This window comes from Tauraco erythrolophus, chromosome 23 (assembly GCF_009769465.1).
Source record: "Tauraco erythrolophus isolate bTauEry1 chromosome 23, bTauEry1.pri, whole genome shotgun sequence".
NCBI classification, from domain to species: domain Eukaryota; kingdom Metazoa; phylum Chordata; class Aves; order Musophagiformes; family Musophagidae; genus Tauraco; species Tauraco erythrolophus.
The window spans coordinates 5,167,303-5,188,092 of NC_141487.1; the positions used below are offsets into that span (position 1 = coordinate 5,167,303).

General features: G+C 38.6%; 1 protein-coding gene across 1 annotated transcript in view; it reads left to right on the forward strand.

Annotated features, from left to right (window-relative positions):
- Positions 1-20,790, forward strand: part of RERE (arginine-glutamic acid dipeptide repeats) — a 169,728-nt gene that overhangs the window by 65,128 nt on the left and 83,810 nt on the right. The window contains exons 6-8 of the mRNA XM_086625526.1: positions 7,553-7,601; positions 10,655-10,779; positions 11,627-11,726. Coding sequence (XP_086481652.1) covers positions 7,553-7,601; positions 10,655-10,779; positions 11,627-11,726 — 274 coding nt within the window. The remainder of the gene's footprint in view (positions 1-7,552; positions 7,602-10,654; positions 10,780-11,626; positions 11,727-20,790) is intronic.

Genomic DNA, 20,790 nt, shown 5'->3' on the forward strand with positions numbered 1-20,790 from the left:
TGTGTTAACGCTTTGGTTTGAAAGAAGCAACAACACAGACAACCAACCTCCCTGCACCCCCCTAAAAAAAACAACCCCCAAACCCATCAGCCAACAAATAAAATCCAAAAAACACCCCCACAACTTCCCCTCCAAAAAAAAAAAAATCGAAAACAAACAAAACCCCCTGGAAAAAACTAAACGAACACACCAAAAAAAAACCCCCAAACCAACAAAACCAAACCAGACCCCCCTTGGTAGCAAGGCTGTCTGCTGTAAGTTGTCTGTGGAACTGGAAGGACATTTAGTGCGCCCAAAAGACCCTTTCTGCTTGACCATGCTGCGGAGTGTGCGTGTGCAGTTACGACTAAGGGTGAAGTTTTAAGCTGGCTGGGTGCCCAGAAGATTCTCTCCAGCTCAGAGGCTGCTGGTAGGTGGGCTGCTGAGTTACAGTTCCACTCCAAACAACTGTTTGAAGTTACAAATATGGTATAGGAAGTGCTTGTGTTTTGTCCTTTGGATGAAGAAATAGTGGCCGAGTACTTGATAGTCTTTCTTCTTTGTTCTGACTTCATGTTAGCTTTTTTCAAGACTTAAATCATGAAGATTACCTCTTCCTCCTTCTTTCCAATTCATTAGGCTGTAATTTCTTTAATTAGAGCTTTGTATTTCCAAGTGTATGGGGTACACTTCAAGCTTGGGGTGTATCTTCAAGCTTGTTTTATGTTTTGCATTTTTCATGCTTAACACCTTTAACATGTGCAGTTGCTTCTCCATGTGTCTGCTGTTCAGGGAAGCTGGAGATTTGACAACACAAGCTAAGAGACTGAGTGGTAGGTTGTTGCATTGAACCTCGATGGAGCTTTATGGAAAAAATTAACTGCTGGGTTGCTGCCTGATGCCACTGTCCTGTGTATGAACTGTGGTGGTGCTGAAGAAACGGTGCTGATGTGCTGTGTGCCTTGTTTTTAATAGTGAATATTTGCTCTGGGAAGTGCAAAGGTACTGCCTGGCCATTTAGAAATTACACAAAATATACACTTGAGGCAACGTAATTCCATGTTGAATTCCTTTGCATATTTACTTCTTGGTGTAAATGTTGCTTGCAAATCAGTTACATTCTGGTTCTATTAAAATCATATGTAGACCAGATAAAAAACATTCATATCATGCAAAGGTTTCCACTAATTTATTTTTTTTTTAACTTGTGATCAAAATACTGGTGTCTTCCCTATCTGAAGGTAAACAAATATTGGAAAACAAGTACTAGAGAGGTGATCAGTGAAAGCTACAAGCAAAATACTACCCACACAGGTAACTCCTATGTGGAGAGAATGCTTGTTTCCTTGCAATAATTTGTGTGTTAGAATGGCTGTAGTATGTCCACTTCCATCCTGTGTTTCGATACTTCTAAGGACTCTATAGCCTTTTTTTCATATATAAACCTGATGAAAAATAATGTTCTCTTAAAAAAGCTTTCCCTGTCTGACTCAAACTTCTGCAACTACTTCCTTCTCCGAACAGCAGCATGGGTGCAGAGAACAGTGAGTCCTCCACTTCCTCAAAGTTCTGACTTCTGCAGTCAGTCAACAGGTTTCAGCTTGTACTGTAGGCACAAACGTTGTAATGTTTATTCGTTCCTGCTTTGGATTGAGCAATCACTGAAAACGTTCCTGTCTAAGTTCATTGGCCTGAAATACGTTTGATTTTTTTTTTCACTCAGAACGCAAAATTACTTGTGTGTTTTTTTATAGCACACTGTTACAACAGGTTTTAAACAAAATTTAAACTTACTAGAGGCTGGCTGTTGGCAACAATATTTACTGAGCATTAAGATACTTCTAGAAAAGGGGTTTTAAAATCTTGCTAAAAAAATACATGTAAGGCACAAGTGCAAGCTGGACACGTGTAACGAAGTGAAATTTTGTTATGTGGAAAATAATTGTTGGAAAAAGCTAAGAAGCCATTGTTTAATCTGTAAATTGATATCCCCATATAATGAAAACAAAACCATGTGACTAACTCACTGTCTTTAAGCAAGAATTGCTGTTTATTTAGAAGCAGGAGGAGGGGAGCCAATTCTGTCATTTTTAAACACCTAACTCACAGGTTTGTGATGATTGTGGGGGTTTTTTGATTACAGGTTGAATGTCCTGAACCTGATTGTCCCTTAACATGCATAATAATGGTCGTCCTGGGTCAAACTGAGGATCTGTTTGGCTCAGTATCCTGTCTCCCAGCAGTGACCATAAGCAGACGCTTGAAGAAAGTAAGAATAGAGCTGTGATGTATGACAGAGGCTGATTGTGTTTGTGGGCAGTCTGTTTTGCATCTCTGTGGTGAAATCTTATGACTTTAGTGCTGCAGAGGAGCAAATGTATGTAAAGCTCTTCTTTTGTACTGAAGTCTCTGCAGACAGAGCCTGCATAGCCTCGGATGAGGGAGGGAGATGGCAAGGGAGGCTCTGAGTCTTGTTTTATGGATGCACGGAATAAAACGAAGCAGAAGTCCTAGGAAATGAATCTCCTGAATGTAATGCCAGTCCCTTTCAGGCCCTGATAGACTATTTTTTAACCAACTGAAGTTAGAGTGGAGTCATTTTATTCTCTCCAGTTTTGTACCTCTAGAGACGGAACAAAATGATCCTTGCCAGATGTTTTTAGAACTGCCTCTGAACAGCAATTTTTTCATCTTGGGTGTTGGACCATTTGCATAAAAGGATTTTTTTTAAATTTTTTCTTGAGACTTTCTCTACTTCAATTTTATATTAATTTTACAGAAGTCACAAATATCTAGGAATTGCTTTACTGTATCATGCTTCCAATTTATGTAACTGATTATCTTGCCAATAATAGTGACTGTTTGGCTATATCAATGTTAAAGTGTGTGACTGCAATTTGTAATCTTTTCTGCCTATAATATATATCTCTAATCTGGTTTTGATTTTATTTAGTAAGCCATCGATTTTCTTATCACGCTTTATAAATAAACCCAAATCTCATAAGATTAATTGTGTAGTGCTAGAGCTTGTTATTGCTTATTAAAACTAAAACCCCAAACCCCTGCATATCCTAGCTTTAAACTGTATCTTTCCTCTTTTAATCTTTTGTCATGGAAAAATATTGACCTCTTCCAGCTGTTTTGTGCACACTTCCTTAGCTACCAGTCTGTCCTCATACCGTGGTGGTGGAATGCAGAGTCATCACTGTTCTGGTACCCCTCCCGTTCTCAATTTTGGAGAACCCTGTGCCCTCCTGGAGGCTGTATTCCAGCATGGTGAGAGAGTGATGGTACTTCTAGTTGAATTGTTGAAACTTCTTTTGCACTGTGAAGCTTGCCTTAGTGATGTGCCTATGCTGCAGGAGGCAGTGGTTTGTAGCAAGTTGGTTTGCAGAAACCTGCCAATGCGTTTTGCTGTTGCCTCCAGACTCGGGAGAGTTTTGCTGCGAGTTTCCAGCCTTGAAGCTGGTGTGGCTCAGGCAATACTGTAATAGCAGATGGTGTCACGAGTCCTGAACCTGAGTTATCCTCAGAGCTGGTCTGATGTACGTCCTTGCAGCTCAGACTGTCTTGTGGCAGTTCTTTTGTTGCCACGTTTCAGTCCGTAATGACATCGCAATGCTGCGTTATTTTCACGGGCAAAGGCTGCCAGTTGTGCCAGCTTGTGTGTGAATGGCATGAGTCTGGCGTACGGTGTGGCCAAGGACGTGCATGATAAACAGGGTTAAGCTTGTTTCTGTAGTGGAAATGGTGCAGAAACAACAGTTGCCAGCCTTCTTTCCTCTCTTTTCCTCTCTCTAAAGCTCATAAATTAAAGCTCTGCACCACCCTGTGCTGTCTCCTGCTCCTTTCTCATCCTCACCTCTGAACTGCTTTCTCTCAGTGGTGCTGCCGTTGGCCTTGAACTTCCAACCTCCCCTGTTGCTTTAGAATTGAAAGGACAAAGCTTTATTGAACTGAACATCCTCTCTCTTCTCTCCAAACTGTTTGGAACAAGCGTCTCTCGGATTAGAGTGTGCTTGTTTTGCCCTGCTCTGCTACAGAAGCTCCTTGCCTTTTTGATATTCAGTCGCAGGCTTCCATCTCCTTTCTGACCAGCCCCTGTTTACTTTGCAGAATACAACGTTGCCATGGCAACAGGTTACTTTTCAAAGGGAACATCTTGTCATTATATTTAATCCACTGCAGCTGAAGAGGACTGAAATATTAAGTTGTTGTTGCTATGGATACTGCTTTGTTACATCAGTTTCTTTTGTGTCAGATTTCATATACAGTGTTGGACCCTCTTTTTTCTTTCCCATAGAATAAACACAGAGCGCTGTTCCATTATTATTGTAATTTCTCTCCACCAATATAATTTAGCTTAAAAACCTACAGTGCATTTTAGTTTCCATAGCAAGAATTTTCTTTCCATTTGCAAACCCATTCCTAGGGACAAGGAAACAGCGAAAATTATTTAACAGATTGTGTGCCCTTGCAGAGCGATCAGCTTTGTGCCCTTTTTTAAAAAAAACGAACCAAAAAAACCCAGTGATGTGCAATCTCAAAGAGCTTCCTGCACAGCAGCTTAATTGAGTCCATTCCTTACCTTGTGGGGCAGGGGGAAGAGTGTCTTTAGGGTGTGAATATGATCAGGAAACTGTAAATGAGTGATGAAAAGGCACACAGAAATGTTTCTCTCGACACTGTGTTTTCATGTGAGCAGTCATGGTTGGATAGCCCATTGAGTTTCCCCACCTAACTCCACATGAATAGGTAGGAGCAGAAGTCCTATCCAAAACTTTACTTTTATTTTTGCCATTGTTTGTAGGATGCTCCAGCATCCTGTGATCAGTCTTGATTCTTAAACGCTTTATTTGTCGTATTCAATGTGATGCAACTGAAGAAATTGGGAGTTGGGGGATATTTGGAGTGCTGTGTTTTTTCCTACGTAAACAGAAAATAGCTTGATTTTCTGTTTAAGTACATTATGCAGCCTTTGGCTGGTGTGAAGTATTGTAGCTGGCAGAAACTGCTTAGACATGTTTTGAATTTGACTCGCACTGACTAGTAGTGATGTGCACGGCTTTAAAATGAATTCTGGGAATAAAGGAAGAGCATCAGCCTTTTCCGTTGTCAGTTTCTGCTTCGTTCCTCACGACATGTTCCTCTGACACGATGTAGCTGAAAAAATGTACCCTGGTACTTAATTTATATCTTGGTTGTAAATATAAAATTGATTTTCTAGTTTGGTCATTTCTTTGCGTAACCCGAAAACAAGAGAACAGTGTCAGATTGTGTCTTGCAAAAATGCGCAGTGGAGAAAAACATTTTGACATGTCTCCTGGAAAAGAATGAGAACATTTGGCGCATGTTTTGGAGTGGATCTGCTTAGCAGGAAGGTAGCATTGCTTAGACATCATGACATAAGATTTTCACAAAACCTGTGCTTATTCCTGTCTGACAGGTTCTCCTGTCATGTTGTCTTGGATAAGGTCTGTTCAAATCCACTGCTGTACTTTACCCACTTGTGCACCACTGAGTGGTTTCAGACTGGTCAGTAAGGGGAGGCATAACTCAAAGCACGTATGCAACACACTGTGAAATGTTGGCATGAAAATGTTCATAAAGATATGCAAATGCTCACATCAGAAAACCCCTCCAGTAACCTTTTTGACTTCAGATGGTGTTTAATGGTTTGGGCTATCCATTGTTACTTTCTCAGGGCTAGCAGCTTATGGTTGTGATCTTAATTTTTACAGTTTAAAGGAAACTCTTTCTCAGTCATTGCTTACGATTACTGTGAACACAGCAGGGTGAGTAAGAAATCCTGCAGGGTGGCAGCTTCCTTGTAAAATGATGTAATTATTCCTGCAACGGCAGATTGCAAGATTAAGTCAAGCTTGCTGTTTCCAGATTAAAGATGGTGATCTGTTCGTTAGGTTTATGTGTTCTTCCTTGCTGGTATGTTGAGCCTCACTTGAAATGTTTTGCAGTTACTGAAATGTTAAATTCAAAAGTTTGTCTTAAAAGGACAAAATTCAGAGCTGTTTTAACATAACATGCAGGATATAAATAAAAAGTCTGTTTAAATAAGAACAATTTATAAGAAAATAAGAATGTTGATCTTAAAGATACCGAATTCCCTTGCTTTTGGTTGTGTTCTTTAATGCTCTTTTATAGGAGTCTTGGAGGGTCATTTAAGTTTTCAGGTTGTAGCTGCATTCAGTATCCCAAATACCAGTGTTCAGGCTCAAGTGCCTTTATGGACTGTAGTGATCTGGCTCTTGACAAGAGCTGGATGTGGGGGGTTACAGCAGAGAGGTCCCACGGCTTCAACTGTGAGCCTTGAGGAATTACTATTTCCAGCAAATAATTTTGTTTGCATGCCACCCTGTTGCTTGTATTGTAACATATTTAATAAAGAGAAAGGGTCAAAGGGCACTCCTCAGTGATAAAGTTTTATTTACTCTGTTAGTCCGTTCAGAATTTAAGAAGAAAAATAAGTTCTTTCATGTCAGATGTGTTACTCTGGTTTATATTGGCATACCTTTCACTTCTATTGTTGCCAGGGTAATTCGACTGCAACATGAAAAAACAGTTTTTCTTCTACTATATAATGTGATGTTTCAGTGACTCCAGCCAATGGGGTGAGCAGCACGGAGCCCTTCAGAGTATGATTCTCACTCTGTGGAGGACAGTTCATTTGGAACTTGAAGTTTCTTACATAAATACCTTTTCAAAATAGTGCGAAAATATGAGGGCCGGGTGCAGTATGTAGAAAGTAAACCCTGTTTGGGTGAATTGAATTAAATTCACTCCTACAAATGTCACAAGGCGTGTTTGTATTGCCTTCTAGATTTTCCATGTTTCTGTGTCATGCTAACCGAGGTGATTTTTGCAAATGAATTAACAGCAGCAATGGTAACTTTAACTTCTTAAAACAAGAGCTAGATAATTTTGCATGTGAATCCGAAGTAACTTGAATGGTTTTCTGTGAACTCTACCTGGAAAAAGAGGAATTAGTTTTGCCAATTCTGGTAATCTTTGAAGATTAATACTCCAAATATTTTTATTTAAGGTATTTTCTCTTTCATAATGAAAATGACCACCAAGATGCTCGTGAGGAATGTGATGTTTCCTATGTGTTATTCTGTAGCATAGTGATTAGCATGTTGTCTGCATTATTTTAGGTTCGGTGTTGAAATAAGCAGTTAAAGGAACATAGTACTTGTAAAAGTCAGATGCAAGTCACAAGGGGAAATGGCTTTAAACTGAAAGAGGGGAGATTTCAATTGGATATAAGGAAGAAATTCTTCCCTCTGAGGGTGGTGAGGCACTAGAACAGGTTGCCCAGAGAAGCTGTGGCTGCCCCATCCCTGGAAGTGTTCAAGGCCAGGTTGGATGAGGCTTTGGGCAACCTGGTGTAGTGGAGGGTGTCCCTGCCCATGGCAGGGGGGTTGGAACTGGATGATCTTTGAGGTCCCTTCCAACCGAAACCATTCTATGATTCTAAATTTCATTCATTGTAATTCTTTCATGTTACTGTTTTGTTTTTTGTTTTTTTGTTTTTTTTTTTTTCTTTTTATATTAGGAGGCTGAACAGTACCCAAGGTGAAATCAGAGTTGGACCCAGCCATCAGGTAAGGGATTTCGTTTGTATTTTAATAACCAGAGGACATGCTTTTGCTACTTGATCTGTTTAGAGGACAGTTAATTAAAACTGTATACATTGAAATACGAGCTTTTTTTACAGTCATCATGAGTTAACAAGATTTTTCTATGTCAAATGTTGATACATTTTTGACTTTCAGTAGCAGAAGCACTGTTGAGTTGATTCTAGAATAAGATGGAAAGAATCTGAGTAATTACTGGAAATGAAGGAAAAATCCCATATATTATTGGAGACATTGTGGAGTTAGATGAATGCATTCTCAGCTGGCTTTCACCAAGCAATGTCTCTAATGAACAATAAAAAATTAATTTGGTGGTGTTTTCCAGTTATATTCAAAGTAGATATTTTAATTTTAATTTGCATAGTAAAATTGTCAAGTTGATAGTATGTTCCTATAACATTTAGAGTCTTTTCATGCATCTATGTATTTAAATAAATTGAAGGTCTATTAGAAGTGATTAAAAAGCAGTTTAAAATCTTTTTAACTGGGAGCCATGGTAATTCTGGATGATTTTTGGAATATCCCTTTTGTCCACAATCTACAGCAGGAAGTTTTTTATGCGGACTTTCGTTTAACTTTCTGATGCTGTAGAGAGGGTAAGTTTTGATTTTTAAAGGTAGGACGACCTCAGCTATACTGATTGTTTGACTGTGAGGAAGATAAGAACTCTAAAGTTCTTAAAACCAGTGCCTTAAGTCATTTGAATTGTTAAAACAGAAATTAAGAAAGCATACTGAACGTGGTCTGACACTGAGAAGCAGAATAAGGTTAAGGCTCTAGATGTTAGTTCTAACTTGAGGGAAATCCTTCACAAGCATTGAAAATAATCTGTTCTTAAAGAGAATTAACATACAATTTACTCTGGTTTATAAGGCCAAATCTGTCACTGGGAACTGAGTGCTCTCCTGTATCTGTGGAATTGACTTTGTACCATACAAGGGCTGGATTTTTGCATCCCAGAGATGAATATTTGTTCGGACTTTTTTGTCTTGTTTAACAACTAGTGAAAGTAAACATTTATGGAACCTATGTAAAATTCTTAAGGATGTTTTGTGTTTAGAGGGAAAAAAATTTGTGGCAATTAAACCTGTAGTATTCTTTTCACTGGTCATAATAAGAGTACTATAAATGATAGCTTCAAAACAACTTTAATCTCAAATTGTCATCTAATATTTTGGCAGGTATTAGTCACGGTACTTTTGGCAAGTATTAGTCACCTGTGCTGTAAGGTATAATTACCAGATGCATTTATGGATGGAAAAAAAAGCAGGAAGAATACTGTTAATTTTTGCTTGCTTAATATTTTAAACTTCCATTGTTCTTTCACTCATTTGCTGAGCGTCTGTTTCTGACAAATATCATCACGAAGAGGATATATTCTCGTCCTGTTAATTATTATAAGGTATAATCTTAAGATATGTGAATGGTTGATTGTAGGCCACAGTAGGAAGTCAGATCGAAGATGATAGTTGCTGCTTTCCGTTCTGTAGCCTGATTCATTCTGTGGAAAGTGTAAAAATAGTCTCCTCTACACACTGGGCTTTTTAACTCAGGGAGTGGATGCACTTTCCTCCACCCACCTTTTTGAGAATAAGGTATATGTAGCAGAATCTAGAAAAAACCCTGAGATACTATTAGTGGTTTCTGACGAATATGTTGCCTTCATTTCCCTTAAATTGTATTTTACAAATGCTAGAGGACTGTTGGGGGTTTTTTGATACTTAGAATCATAGAATTCTTTTTGATACTTAGTGCAGAGATACCTCAAACTCGTATCATAGCAGCAAGTAGGGACACAAGTGAAGACGAATGTTCTGTAGAATTGCCGTTGTTCTCAAAACTCGCATGCGTAGGAGGAGGAAAGTGGGTCTGTACCACATCTTCTCCTGTGAAAACTTTTGACTAACAAATGAATGGCCAGAGGTGTTCAAGAGGAAGTTGCTTTTAAGAGTAGCTCTAGTAGTTAAGCGTGTTGCTAGGGTACATAAGGATGACCATTAATTTGTGCAAGCACCCTCATTGCTGGAATTCATAGCTGTCAGAAATCTCATCATGGTATAATGCTTGCTTATCCTTTTCCAGAGGAGAAGGTCAATGACACATCCATTTTCTCAGGGAAGAAGTGAAATAAAGTACAGATTAAAGAGCAGAACATGAAAGACATCTGAACCTGTGACTTGTAATTACTGGTTATGTACAAATGTTGCCTCTCAAATATGTTTAGCGTTGTAAGTGTAGGGGGTAATTATAGGGCTGAAAAGCTGTTTCAGAAGAGGCTCTCAGCTATCTCATCCCGTAGCAGTGGATGACTAAAGATGCTAATTGGGTCTCTGGATACCGTGTAATACTTAGTGGCAGAGTTCATTTCACTGAGCTGTCCTTACTTTCAGGAAATTTCTCTTTAGAATTTTAATGATTTACTGAGAACTTAATTTTAAACTTAGTGTCAACTGTGTAGGACTTTTTACTGATTTAAAATGGTATACCTATGGTAGCCACATTCCTGCTATCTTTCATATTATTATGTTTTAGCCTGGCAAGCAGGAATTGTAACGACATCTTTCTGACAAATGAAAACTGTCTCGTTGAGGGTAAATTGTCCAGCAATGTTTGACTTCTGTACAACAGAGGACAACAGGTGCAGTACAAAATGGTTTGCTTTCAAGCTGTGGTATTTCTGCAGACATGCTTGCACTTGGTCGATATACAGAAGGGCTTCACTGGTGGTGGACCGAGAGGTGGTGTTAACCCTGCGTAATTGTCAGAAAATGAACTGCCCTTCTAGAAGAAGCAATGCTGGATGAAGTTAATAGTTTGGAGCTTGATGATCCAGATTCCTCAGACTTCTGAAACTTGGATCAAATAGCTTTACCACCTGTTTGTCTGAATGTCTTCCATCTATGAGATCGTATTATTGCAGACAATTTACAAACTTTGTTATTAATAACACTTGTGCCATCCTCCTGGCATTGTTAGCAACTGTGATGTCTCTATGAACTCTTCTTTTTTTTTTTTCCTAGGCTAAGCTTCCTGATCTGCAGCCATTTCCTTCCCCAGATGGTGACACAGTGACACAGCATGAAGAACTTGTGTGGATGCCAGGAGTCAATGACTGTGACTTACTGATGTACCTCAGAGCAGCAAGGTAATTTCAGCCAAGCTACTACCACTGTCTTTAGAATGCTGTAGTGGAAATGTGTGTACATGTATGTGCAGTTGGCTCCAGTCAGTCCTTTCTGTTCTGATTTGGTGTGGCATGGATGTCAGCCAGATAAGCTGAGACGTTTAGTTTGGGACAAGAATGCTCTGGTTTGATTTTTTGGGCCAACACAGAATCTTTCCATTAAGTTAAAATGCAAAGCCAGCAGTATGTGTGAGCATGATGGAGCGTTGTACGTGTGCCATGTAACAAGGGAACTAACTGCCCCGAGTGGAATAGCCATAATAGCAAAGGAATCCTCCAGATACCAAGTGTTTTTTGAATGAGCTCTGGTTTGCCTTCCAGTTTCATACAGATCTTTGATATGCCCGGTAGTTCAACCAGAGGTGTTGGTGGGCCTCAATAATTCAGAGTATCAGTAAAGTACTTGTAGTTTGCAAGAATTCACAGATGTAGGGAATCTGCAATTTAAGTCTGTTTCACCTTACAACAGCAGGTTTGCTGTCTCTGGTGAGACTCTGTCCTCACGTCTGGAGGTTATATCTTTCATAATCCTGTTCAGGCTTTGGTACTCCTGCAGTGCAGACTTTTAGTTGATGAAATCCACTTAGATTGGATTTTAATTTCAAATTAATTATTCCGTATGCTGAGGAGGCTCACGTTTGCTTAATAAGTAGCAGTGTTTGTGGCACCTCATTTTACTTATTTCCACAGTAATGCAAGGCCCTGAAATTGGTGATTTAAGGTGTAAATGTACTATTTGTGTATTGCATGATGTGTGCATCAAACAATAGCTCAAGGATTTAAACTTTTTTCCTCCCAAACTATAAAGGAGCATGGCAGCTTTTGCAGGCATGTGTGATGGAGGATCCACAGAAGATGGTTGTGTTGCAGCTTCCCGTGATGACACTACGCTTAACGCGCTCAATACAGTAAGTATATAGAATGACTGTATGAAAGAACAGTCTTTCCATTTATTTCTGGACTGAGAGCATATAGTGCATAAAATATTTAGCAGGTAAAGTAGATTTTGAGATCATAATATGAGCATGATAGCCTAGAAATACTAATTTCCTTTCAAATATCAACTAGTTTTCAAAAATCTAACCTACTTCAGTGATCAACTCTTGGGTGGTGCCTTTAAGATGACAGCTAGTGAATGCTCTGTATAGGAAACTGCTCAGGTGAAGTACACAGCTGGAATTGTTACTCAGCAGACATTTGGCATGGCTATTGGTGCCTTCATTCAGTCCAGCTGGCGTCTGGCTGTAGGAAAACAGTAGTTATTTCCTAGAAGGAGAATTCGTGATGCCATCAAATGTATAGTGTCCTGTATGTGGTAATGACTGCCTGGAATTTGTCCCACTCATCCAGTCTTCATTACTGTTTATGTTTGGGTGCATGTATGTCCAGCTATCTCTCACATAACCACGATGTGTGTAAATAAAGCGTTACTGAGTAGTTACATAGACATGAGTGCATGTTGAGATGCTCAGAGTTTCAGTGCAGTCACAATTAACTGCTGTGAGAAGGGTGGGGGACACTAACATCAGTAAATCATGATATGTGAAATGGATTTTTAAGATCAGGGTGAAGAAGCTTGTCTGTCATTTTGTATTTTTTGGTAAAAGTGAGATCTATAGTTGGTTGTTTCCTCAGAGCCCTAGCTGTGGCTTTTGGAGAACTGTGATGGTAGTCACTCTGAGCTGACCTCTGTTATGTATTCATTGTTCCTTTCCTGAAATATAATAAAAGGAATTATGTGTAACTGGTCATATGTTACTCTGAAGAAAAACATAGACAGATCTGCTGATTCTACTAACAAACTATTTGCATTCTTCCTCTTTTTATGTCGTCTTTTATCCATAAAACATTTCTTGGAGGAATGAACAGTTGAATTCAGTTCTGTTACTTTTATGGTTATTGGCTACATTCTAATCACATGCACTTAGGAAAGCTGCCGAAAGGACAGGATGTGCCCTTTGCTGTATGAGTTTCCAGATAAATCTGTAAAATGTTTTAGGGGCAATCACAACAGACATGTACAGACCCCATGAACAACTGGTAGGACTGGAAGCTGCAAGCAACTTGAGCGTGTTTGTTGTGGAACTGCTGAGGAAGGATGATGTGTGTAGCTTCAAGTTTAGTTTTTAAAGATCTCCTTTTCTAAAAGTTTTAAGCATATTCTGCGTCAGTGTCCAGCACGGTAACTATCTACAGCGTCTCATACAGTACTTTGTTCATAATGCCTGAGACTCAAGTAATTTGGTTTTATTCAGTAAAGATAAAACTAGTAATACCAATAAAAAACAGTTTAGTATGTTGTACTCCTGCAAATTGGTTAATGTTAAATACCACCTAATGGCCACAGTGTTATGTCTGCCTCTGCTTTCTGTCTGTAATTATTTACAGTTGCGTAGTTTTTAACCGTTTGTTTATAAAATTCTTTAAAGCTTGTAGATGGTTGGCATACACATCAGAAACTGAGTAATAATCACTGTGACAGAGAACAGATTATCTGTTTGTTTAGAGGAAGTATCTAGGCACGTTGTTGTTTGGTTGTATCCTAAAAGTGCATGCAACTGACTTGATCAAACTAATCACATTAAATATGCTTAACTGATACTTTACTGTTAGTAAAGCATCTCATTACGTGAAGCTTTTAAATACTTCAGAAAGTTAAAAAGAACCTCAATCTGTGTAAGTTGTCCAACTGGTTTGTAACAGATCAAGTCCATGATTAGGTATGTATAACTTTGTACCTACACTAAAGTTAAAATGCCTGTATTCTTAACATGAAAAATGTTACTTATGTAATACTGGCATACCAAAATCACACACGTTGTTTTTTTGTTTTATTTCTTCTATCTGATTACATGTGTTTCCGAGAACGCATCAATTTTTGTCTTCATTCCTGCAAGAGACAGGAGTAAAACAGGATCAAGATCTATAATGTGCCCCTGTGATCCTTATTAAATAAACATCAACAGAACTTTCATTCTTATTCTGCAAAATCGTTTAAATATAGTCTATATGCTCACATGTATAACCAGCTGGAATCCAAGATCCAAATCTGTATGCAAATTAAACAATTCCTTGTTCTCACTCTTACATCTGCAAAGTCAAGTGTTATTTCTCAGTACTTCACAGTGCTCTTCAGAACTGAAGTGAATGAATAAACCTGAGCCCTTTGGTTCCTTTCTTAAAGATAGCCAATGTGTTAAAGATTTTTATACTGTTTGGTAAGAACTGCAGTTAAGTCTGTATTGCACATCCATTTCAGTTTCTTACCTGTTTTACATTCTGTCTCCTTCATTTCTCTTGGGATGGATGCCATCTGATTCTGGCGGCTTACTACTCTGCTCCCTAACATCATTCTTAGAGACTTAAATCTCTGTTAAGGCCAATAATCATCAAAGAGCTTTTGGAATTGAAATTTCTTTCCCCTTGTTGTCTGTAACAAAAGACTAATGCAGAAAGTTCATTTAACTTCACTGCTTCGCTATCTACTTTAATTACCCCCTTTAATCGCTTGGGAGTGTAAGGAGCCTGTAGTTGCACTTGTAGACTTCTTGCTTCTGAGACTTACATTAGTCCCAAAGTATTTTGTTTCTGTTCTTCTGATTCTTTTCTTTTTGTATTTGAAGTGCACATCTATTTTAGAAAATCATCGCTGTTTTGTTTTCTGAATGTGGGAGGGTTTCACACTTCTGAAATAAAAGCACTATACAAATTCTTAATTTATCCTCTTAAGAATCATCTTTGTGTATAGTATTTTTGACTGCTGTTGTCGTGACTTTCCCGTACCCTCAGTATGACACCTTAATGTATAGCTGTAAGACTTACCCTGTAGTCTTCTTGTAATCGTCTCATTTACTGCAACTTTGCTGAAGTTTCTCTTTTGTAGGGATTGTGGTGCAAGTCCTCTGTTCCTCTCGAGGCTGGTTTTCAGCCCGGTATTGACACAGTGTAGTTCCCATTAGTCTGCCTGAACGTGGGCTGTTGTACTTCCAAGAAAACAGTCTGCAAGATTTGACCTTAATGACTCTTAAAAGTCTTTAGGCTCCTGTGATGTCTGATTTATTCATGCTTCAAAAATCTGCTCTGTGTACTAATACTGCTCATCGCCATTTTTAGAAACCAGTGAAGATGCTTTCCTTTTTCGCTTTGAATTTTTCTAGAAAAGTGTTTTCTTATGAATGATAGTTCTATCAGGTGGGATATTTTAAGAAACTTGGACTTATTTCTGACAGCCTGCTTTTTTAACTAACTTAAACTAGTTCAGATAGGTAACTTGTTATCCTGACAAAATGGTGCCCTTTTTATCTTTCTGTTCACCATGTATTTAAAACATATCAGATTTCTCTGATAAATAATTTGTGAGAATCTTACTCTGCACTAAGTTGTGTTTTTGTTTACAAATTATCATATGCAACGTGGAAGATTAATGTAGAAAAAATTGTTACGATGTGATTTCTTGTTATGGAAATCCAATAAACTTCAGAGCAGCACTTCGTATAAATCAGTCTTGACAAGCTCCTCTGCTAGTGTTTTATTTATGTAATAACAGATGCTGTAGCCCCCAGAATGATTTATTGTTAATTACACTAGATAGAAACGAAGATCATCGAAGGCACAATGCAACATATATATCAGCTCATTGAAATGATTTTTCACTTAGTGTTCCAGGTAAACTTCAACTCCTGCTCCTTTGGCTATTGGGATTTGATGCCACGTTTGTCATTGTCACCCTTAGGAAGGAAATAAAGTTTTCATTTGGTGTTCTTTGCCCTCCTGATGATGTTGGCTGTCATCCTGAGAGGTATGGAGGAGGGCATATTAGTTCCTTAAAAGGCTTTCACCACAGTATTTTTAGGTAGAGAGGAGCTTTTTTGCTACGCTACTGTAGAACAGGTCGCTGAATTTTGCTGACTTTCTAAAACTGGTTTTTGTGCTTTTTTTTAAGTATTGATGAACAAAGGCTTGATGCATTAGACCTTAAAATATTAGCCATGTAAAATGAAAATGTGTATTCAATACATTTTTTTTTTTTCAGTTTTATAATCCATGAAGCCATTTTTGTTGGTGAGATCGTGGGTGATGGAGACTTGTTAATTTTTTTATGGCTACCCAGCTCCTCCTATCTTGTGAACTGGAGAACCACATTGCTTCGAGACAGAACTCTTCCTAATAAGTGAAGAGGGAAACAGAAATGCTAATTTGAGTTACTCCCAAACCTTGTTTTGAGTCACTGTTGACAACGTTATCGCATTCTGAGAGCCAGCATGGTTGATGTGAAAGTTTAATATTAATACTCAGTAGCAATGCACTTTGCCTTTTTAGTGCTTTTGGACTTTCAGTGTGGATAGGCATCACTTTTTAATAATCGGAATACCATCAAAAAGCTGCTCAAAACACTCTATTTACAAGATACCTGTGGAGATCCTTAGTAAGAAAATCATGCAGGAGAGCCAGGTCTTAATCAGCCAGTTGTAGGTTGTGTGTTTTGGGGTGGGTTTTGTGGTGGTGTGTTTTTTTTTTACTATTGTAAGCTAATTGAAATTTGGGAATAAATGGAAAACCTTAGAATTAATTCACTTTTGCAGTCAGGCTAGTTTAATTAACTATCTTATTTTGCTTAGCATTCTTTACTTGCAGGTGCATTGCCCACTCTGATGACACGTTCAGTGCGGGAAAGCGTCTGACACACTGTTTTGTTCTTCTGTAGAAGGAAGAAAGTCTTGTATTTTTTAAAAATATGTTTTAGTTGTGGATAAATTCTCCTGTAACACATGCAATTGGTGGGTAACCTGGTCCATCTGTAATATTTATGTGGAGCATGGGGAGAAGTTCTAGTTTTCAATTGAAAATAAGGACAACCCTGCAGTTAAGTTCTGTGGAAGGATCAAATTCAAGCATGTTCTGACAGGCAGGTGAAACTATTATTTGTTTCTTTGTGTCCTTGTTCTCCTGATGTCTCAAGACTTCAGTTCTGGCATTAGGTTTTGCAAAACTCCTCTTGGACATAGGAAGTTCAATACTTTAGTGTTCCTTGGTTGTGGGACTGCGAACTTCTCAAAAGTATGATCCTAGTGCTTGTTAGAAATAACATTCTTCTTGTCCATGTTATACTTTTAAGCTAACATGCAATGCCAGAACATTTAAGCACATTACTGAACTGTGGCTTGCAGTGTCAGACAACTCAGTTTGTTTTTCCCATGCAGTTCAGTATTGACCTATGAAAAAAACTAATAGAAGTTTAAATAGTCTGAAGAGCAGAAATGACATTGAGTTTTGTCTTAAACTCTCAGATGAGGAAGCATTAAAGATAAGATTAACAAAGAATACCAGAAAACTTACAGGCATCACCTTAAGGGCCATGTTTTAAAATTATACTTCAGCCCTGGGAAGGCTCTTTTCGATGGCGTGTGGATCAGTGGAGTAGTTTTTGTTTTGCTCCTTAAGAATCTAAAGGAGTGTTTGCATTAAAATGTAATCGGAGGAGCCCTTCTTTTAATATCCAGAGCCACCTATATCACTTCTGCAATTTAAATTGCAAAGCGATAACTGATCAGTGAGTCTGTCACTTCCTCCAGGTTAATTTTTACTAATACCCTCAAACTAAGTGTTTAATACCATAGTAGTTATGTTGGAGAGCAGAAGCGGCTGACAAATAAGTTAGGAAAAAAATATGCTCAGAAAGTTCATCCTGCTCTGTGGTAGAAAACTGATGCCCTGGATCTGACAATCCGTGGAAGGGTTGTCATGGCAATCATTTGGCATAGACATAGTTGACACTGTTGGCAAGTGCTGTGGGGTAAGAACTGGGGTACATCTTGGTGTAGTTTCTTCCCCTCCTCTCATTTATTTGCCTCTCTCCTCCAGACCTCTGATTTAGTATCAGATCTGCTTTAAGATCCTTTTTGTGCTCCATACTGATACAAAGCCAGAAACCCGTGACCGCTCTTATCTTTTGCTGCTTTTGACCTATGCCTACTGTTCAGAGTTTCCACAGTTCTCAGAGAATCCACGTCAAGAAGGAGTTAAATTACTTCTTTGTTCTCAGTTTTAAAAAAGTCCCAGAATAGTGATTAATTCTCAGTATTGTGCCTTACTCGTTGTTCTGATTCAAGGGTGAGTGTGAGTTATGTAAAACAGCAGACCCTGCAAATGGCAGCGTGCAAACTCAGTGTGTAAGGGTGAATCTCAAGAGTTTTTTCTTCATTTTGGTATGTGTGTTATTTTTGCTGGGGAAATTGAAGAGCCAGCAACTCTATCCTCATATGGTAAGAAAATACCACCACTTCAGCTTGCATGTACTACATGGAAGAAAGACAAAACAATCATATGCTAATATTGTATAAATCTCTCTTTACTAATAGCGTTGTTCTGACTTCTCGTAACACGCTATTACATGAGAACATGTCATTATGAGTGACAAACATGACAGTGTAATATCAGTTTAAGGAAATTCAGTTCGAAGTAAGATGTCACCCAGACAAATTACTCCCTGTTTTAACTTGCCCTTAGACCAGATTTTCTTGTTCATTAACTACAGACAATGTTGAAAGCATAAAAAATTATTTAAATATATGTTAGCATTTCTTATTATTACTAGCCTTCCTTTTGGATGAATTTTAATTAACAGCTACTCTGGTTCAAATGAGGTAGCATAACACTGCAGGGGCCATCACTGTCTGCCTGGGCATGTTGGAAAACGAAGCCACTTATAGTGCTTAAGACAATTTTGCCACTTTGAATTTTCATTCATCCTTATCATTGTTCTTCAGGGAAAAACTTCAGCATTTTATTTGTAAGATGAGTCAGGAATGTTGAAAGAGGCAGATAAAAAGGGCCAAAAAGACTGCCATGGTTACTTGTAAAAATTGTTTTGGATTAAATAAAATATTTTTTTTGAATGTTTTTTTTAATGCTGTTGCAAGTTTTGCAGGTACTTGGCAAGTTCTTGCCCTGCATGCTTGTGGAGCACTAGCCATGCCTGTTGTACCAACCCACAAAACCAGCTGGCACAGTTAGCTCCCTCCACTGTGCTGTGGTTTGCAACTGTATTTTGAGCTGTTCAGCAGAGCCCTGGCAGTGCCAGTGTGTGAAAAGTGGATGTAACACAAGCATCTGGCTTCTTAATCTCCATCATTAGCATCTTAGATCACTTTAGCAATTAGAGTTATTTAAAAGCTTAAAATAGATTAGAACGGGGGGGGGGGATGAGATGGAAGTTGCCTTTTTTTTTTCTTTTTCCCCCAAACCAGTGAGGACAGATTTCTATATTTTCAAGCTGTCAGGTACAACAGATCAGATATTTAAAAAACCAGAACTGGTAATGATTTTCTCTTGAAGTAGCTTACTGGTTTTTGTCACCTCTTTTCGTTAGCTGTGTCAACTGGTTATAAATCAAAACTTGCCAGTTAGCTGTGACAGCGTGTTGGCAAAACTAGATGGTTGGGCAGAGTCTTTTGTGTTGGATAGTTTAGGTCTTGATTGGTTCAAGGTTCTGTGGTCCTTGGGCACCAGAGGGAGCTCGGCAAAGTAGTTCTGTTGTCTGCGAGGGCAGTATATTTTTTTTTTTCTCTGATCCAGATAGTTTAATGTGTTACAGCAGGTGGGAAGAAGGTAGAATTTCAAAGAGGAGGAGGAAGGAAATTCCTGGAATTAAAGGGCATTTGGGGCTAGTGTCTTGTTGGGTATCAGACACAGTTGATAAAAATCAAATCTTGCAATTTTGGAGGATGAGCACTTCAAAGAATGCTGCAAATCTGAACATAGATTTTGCTGTTTCACCTAATATTTGCTATGGAAGATATTGCATTTGATAGTAGGGCAAGATGCCCATAACTATGAAGAGTATCTGCATCAAACTGAAATTTGTCAGCTCTGCTACTGAAAGAAGTGAATTATATTTTGTGTTAATTTTGGTGCTGGGATTAGAGTAATTACACCAAAACACCTACCTACTGAAGCCACATGGCAGTAATTCTCGTTCTGCTTTTTGTTTTCTGTGTTGTCTTTTTCCTTCTCTCTCCTCTGTGTTTTCTACCTTCTTAAACATGCTGCAGTTTTACAGAGCTACTGAGGATCTTGACCATTGTCCCCTTCGGTGAGAGGAGCAAATCCCTCATTAATAATGGCAGTGTTCTTAAGCCTGCATGGATGACAATAACTGTGCTTAAATAGGGATTTTGTGTAGTTATCAGTGCAATACCAGGCAAATTCCGTTGTCTTTTACAGTTCCACTGTAGTATCTTGATTGGCAGCAGTGAAAAATTTCTTTTGACCCGTTTGTATTACTCGAGTTATAAAATGCACTTGCAATATTGGTGATATTTCCCTCGAGTTTGACAGGTCAGGCTCTATGTCTCTGTGCCCTGACAAGTGATCTGATGTGTCCATGACCAGTGATCGTTCAGTGCAAGAGCTAGCACTCCAACCGGGAGAACTCCTGAATTCCAGTGCTATCCTATAAATGCTGGACATGACTGCATCCCCACAAAAGCGTGTTGCAGCTGAACAAGCCCTTCTGCTTTCATTGGCTTTTCTGGGTAGATTTGAAAGTAGTTCAGTACTACTTTGTCAATTTTTCCTTAGAGAAGACGACTCTGGAATCTAGCAGTGTTCTTAATGGACTGCAATTATTTAATATTGTAGCCTGAATGCAGCCCAGCTCAGAGGGGCTTTTCAACAGAGATCATAATGACTGTAATTGCAAAAGGATGCCTTGCTGAAGTAGAAGCTGCCAGATGCAATGCCATTCTGATCTAAAAAGGTCACAGTAAAAGGGACATTTAAATTAAGTTATAAATTACAATTGAAGAACAATATTTTGATGAGCAAGACCAGAGATGTCAGAGCTGCAAGATGTAATTCATGGGTTCATTACAGAACAGAGGTGCCTGACAGCTGAGCCATGCCAAAAGGAGAATTTATGTGCAACATCACGCAGACAGAAAATGGCAGCTCTGCTGAGAAGCTGTAGTAGAA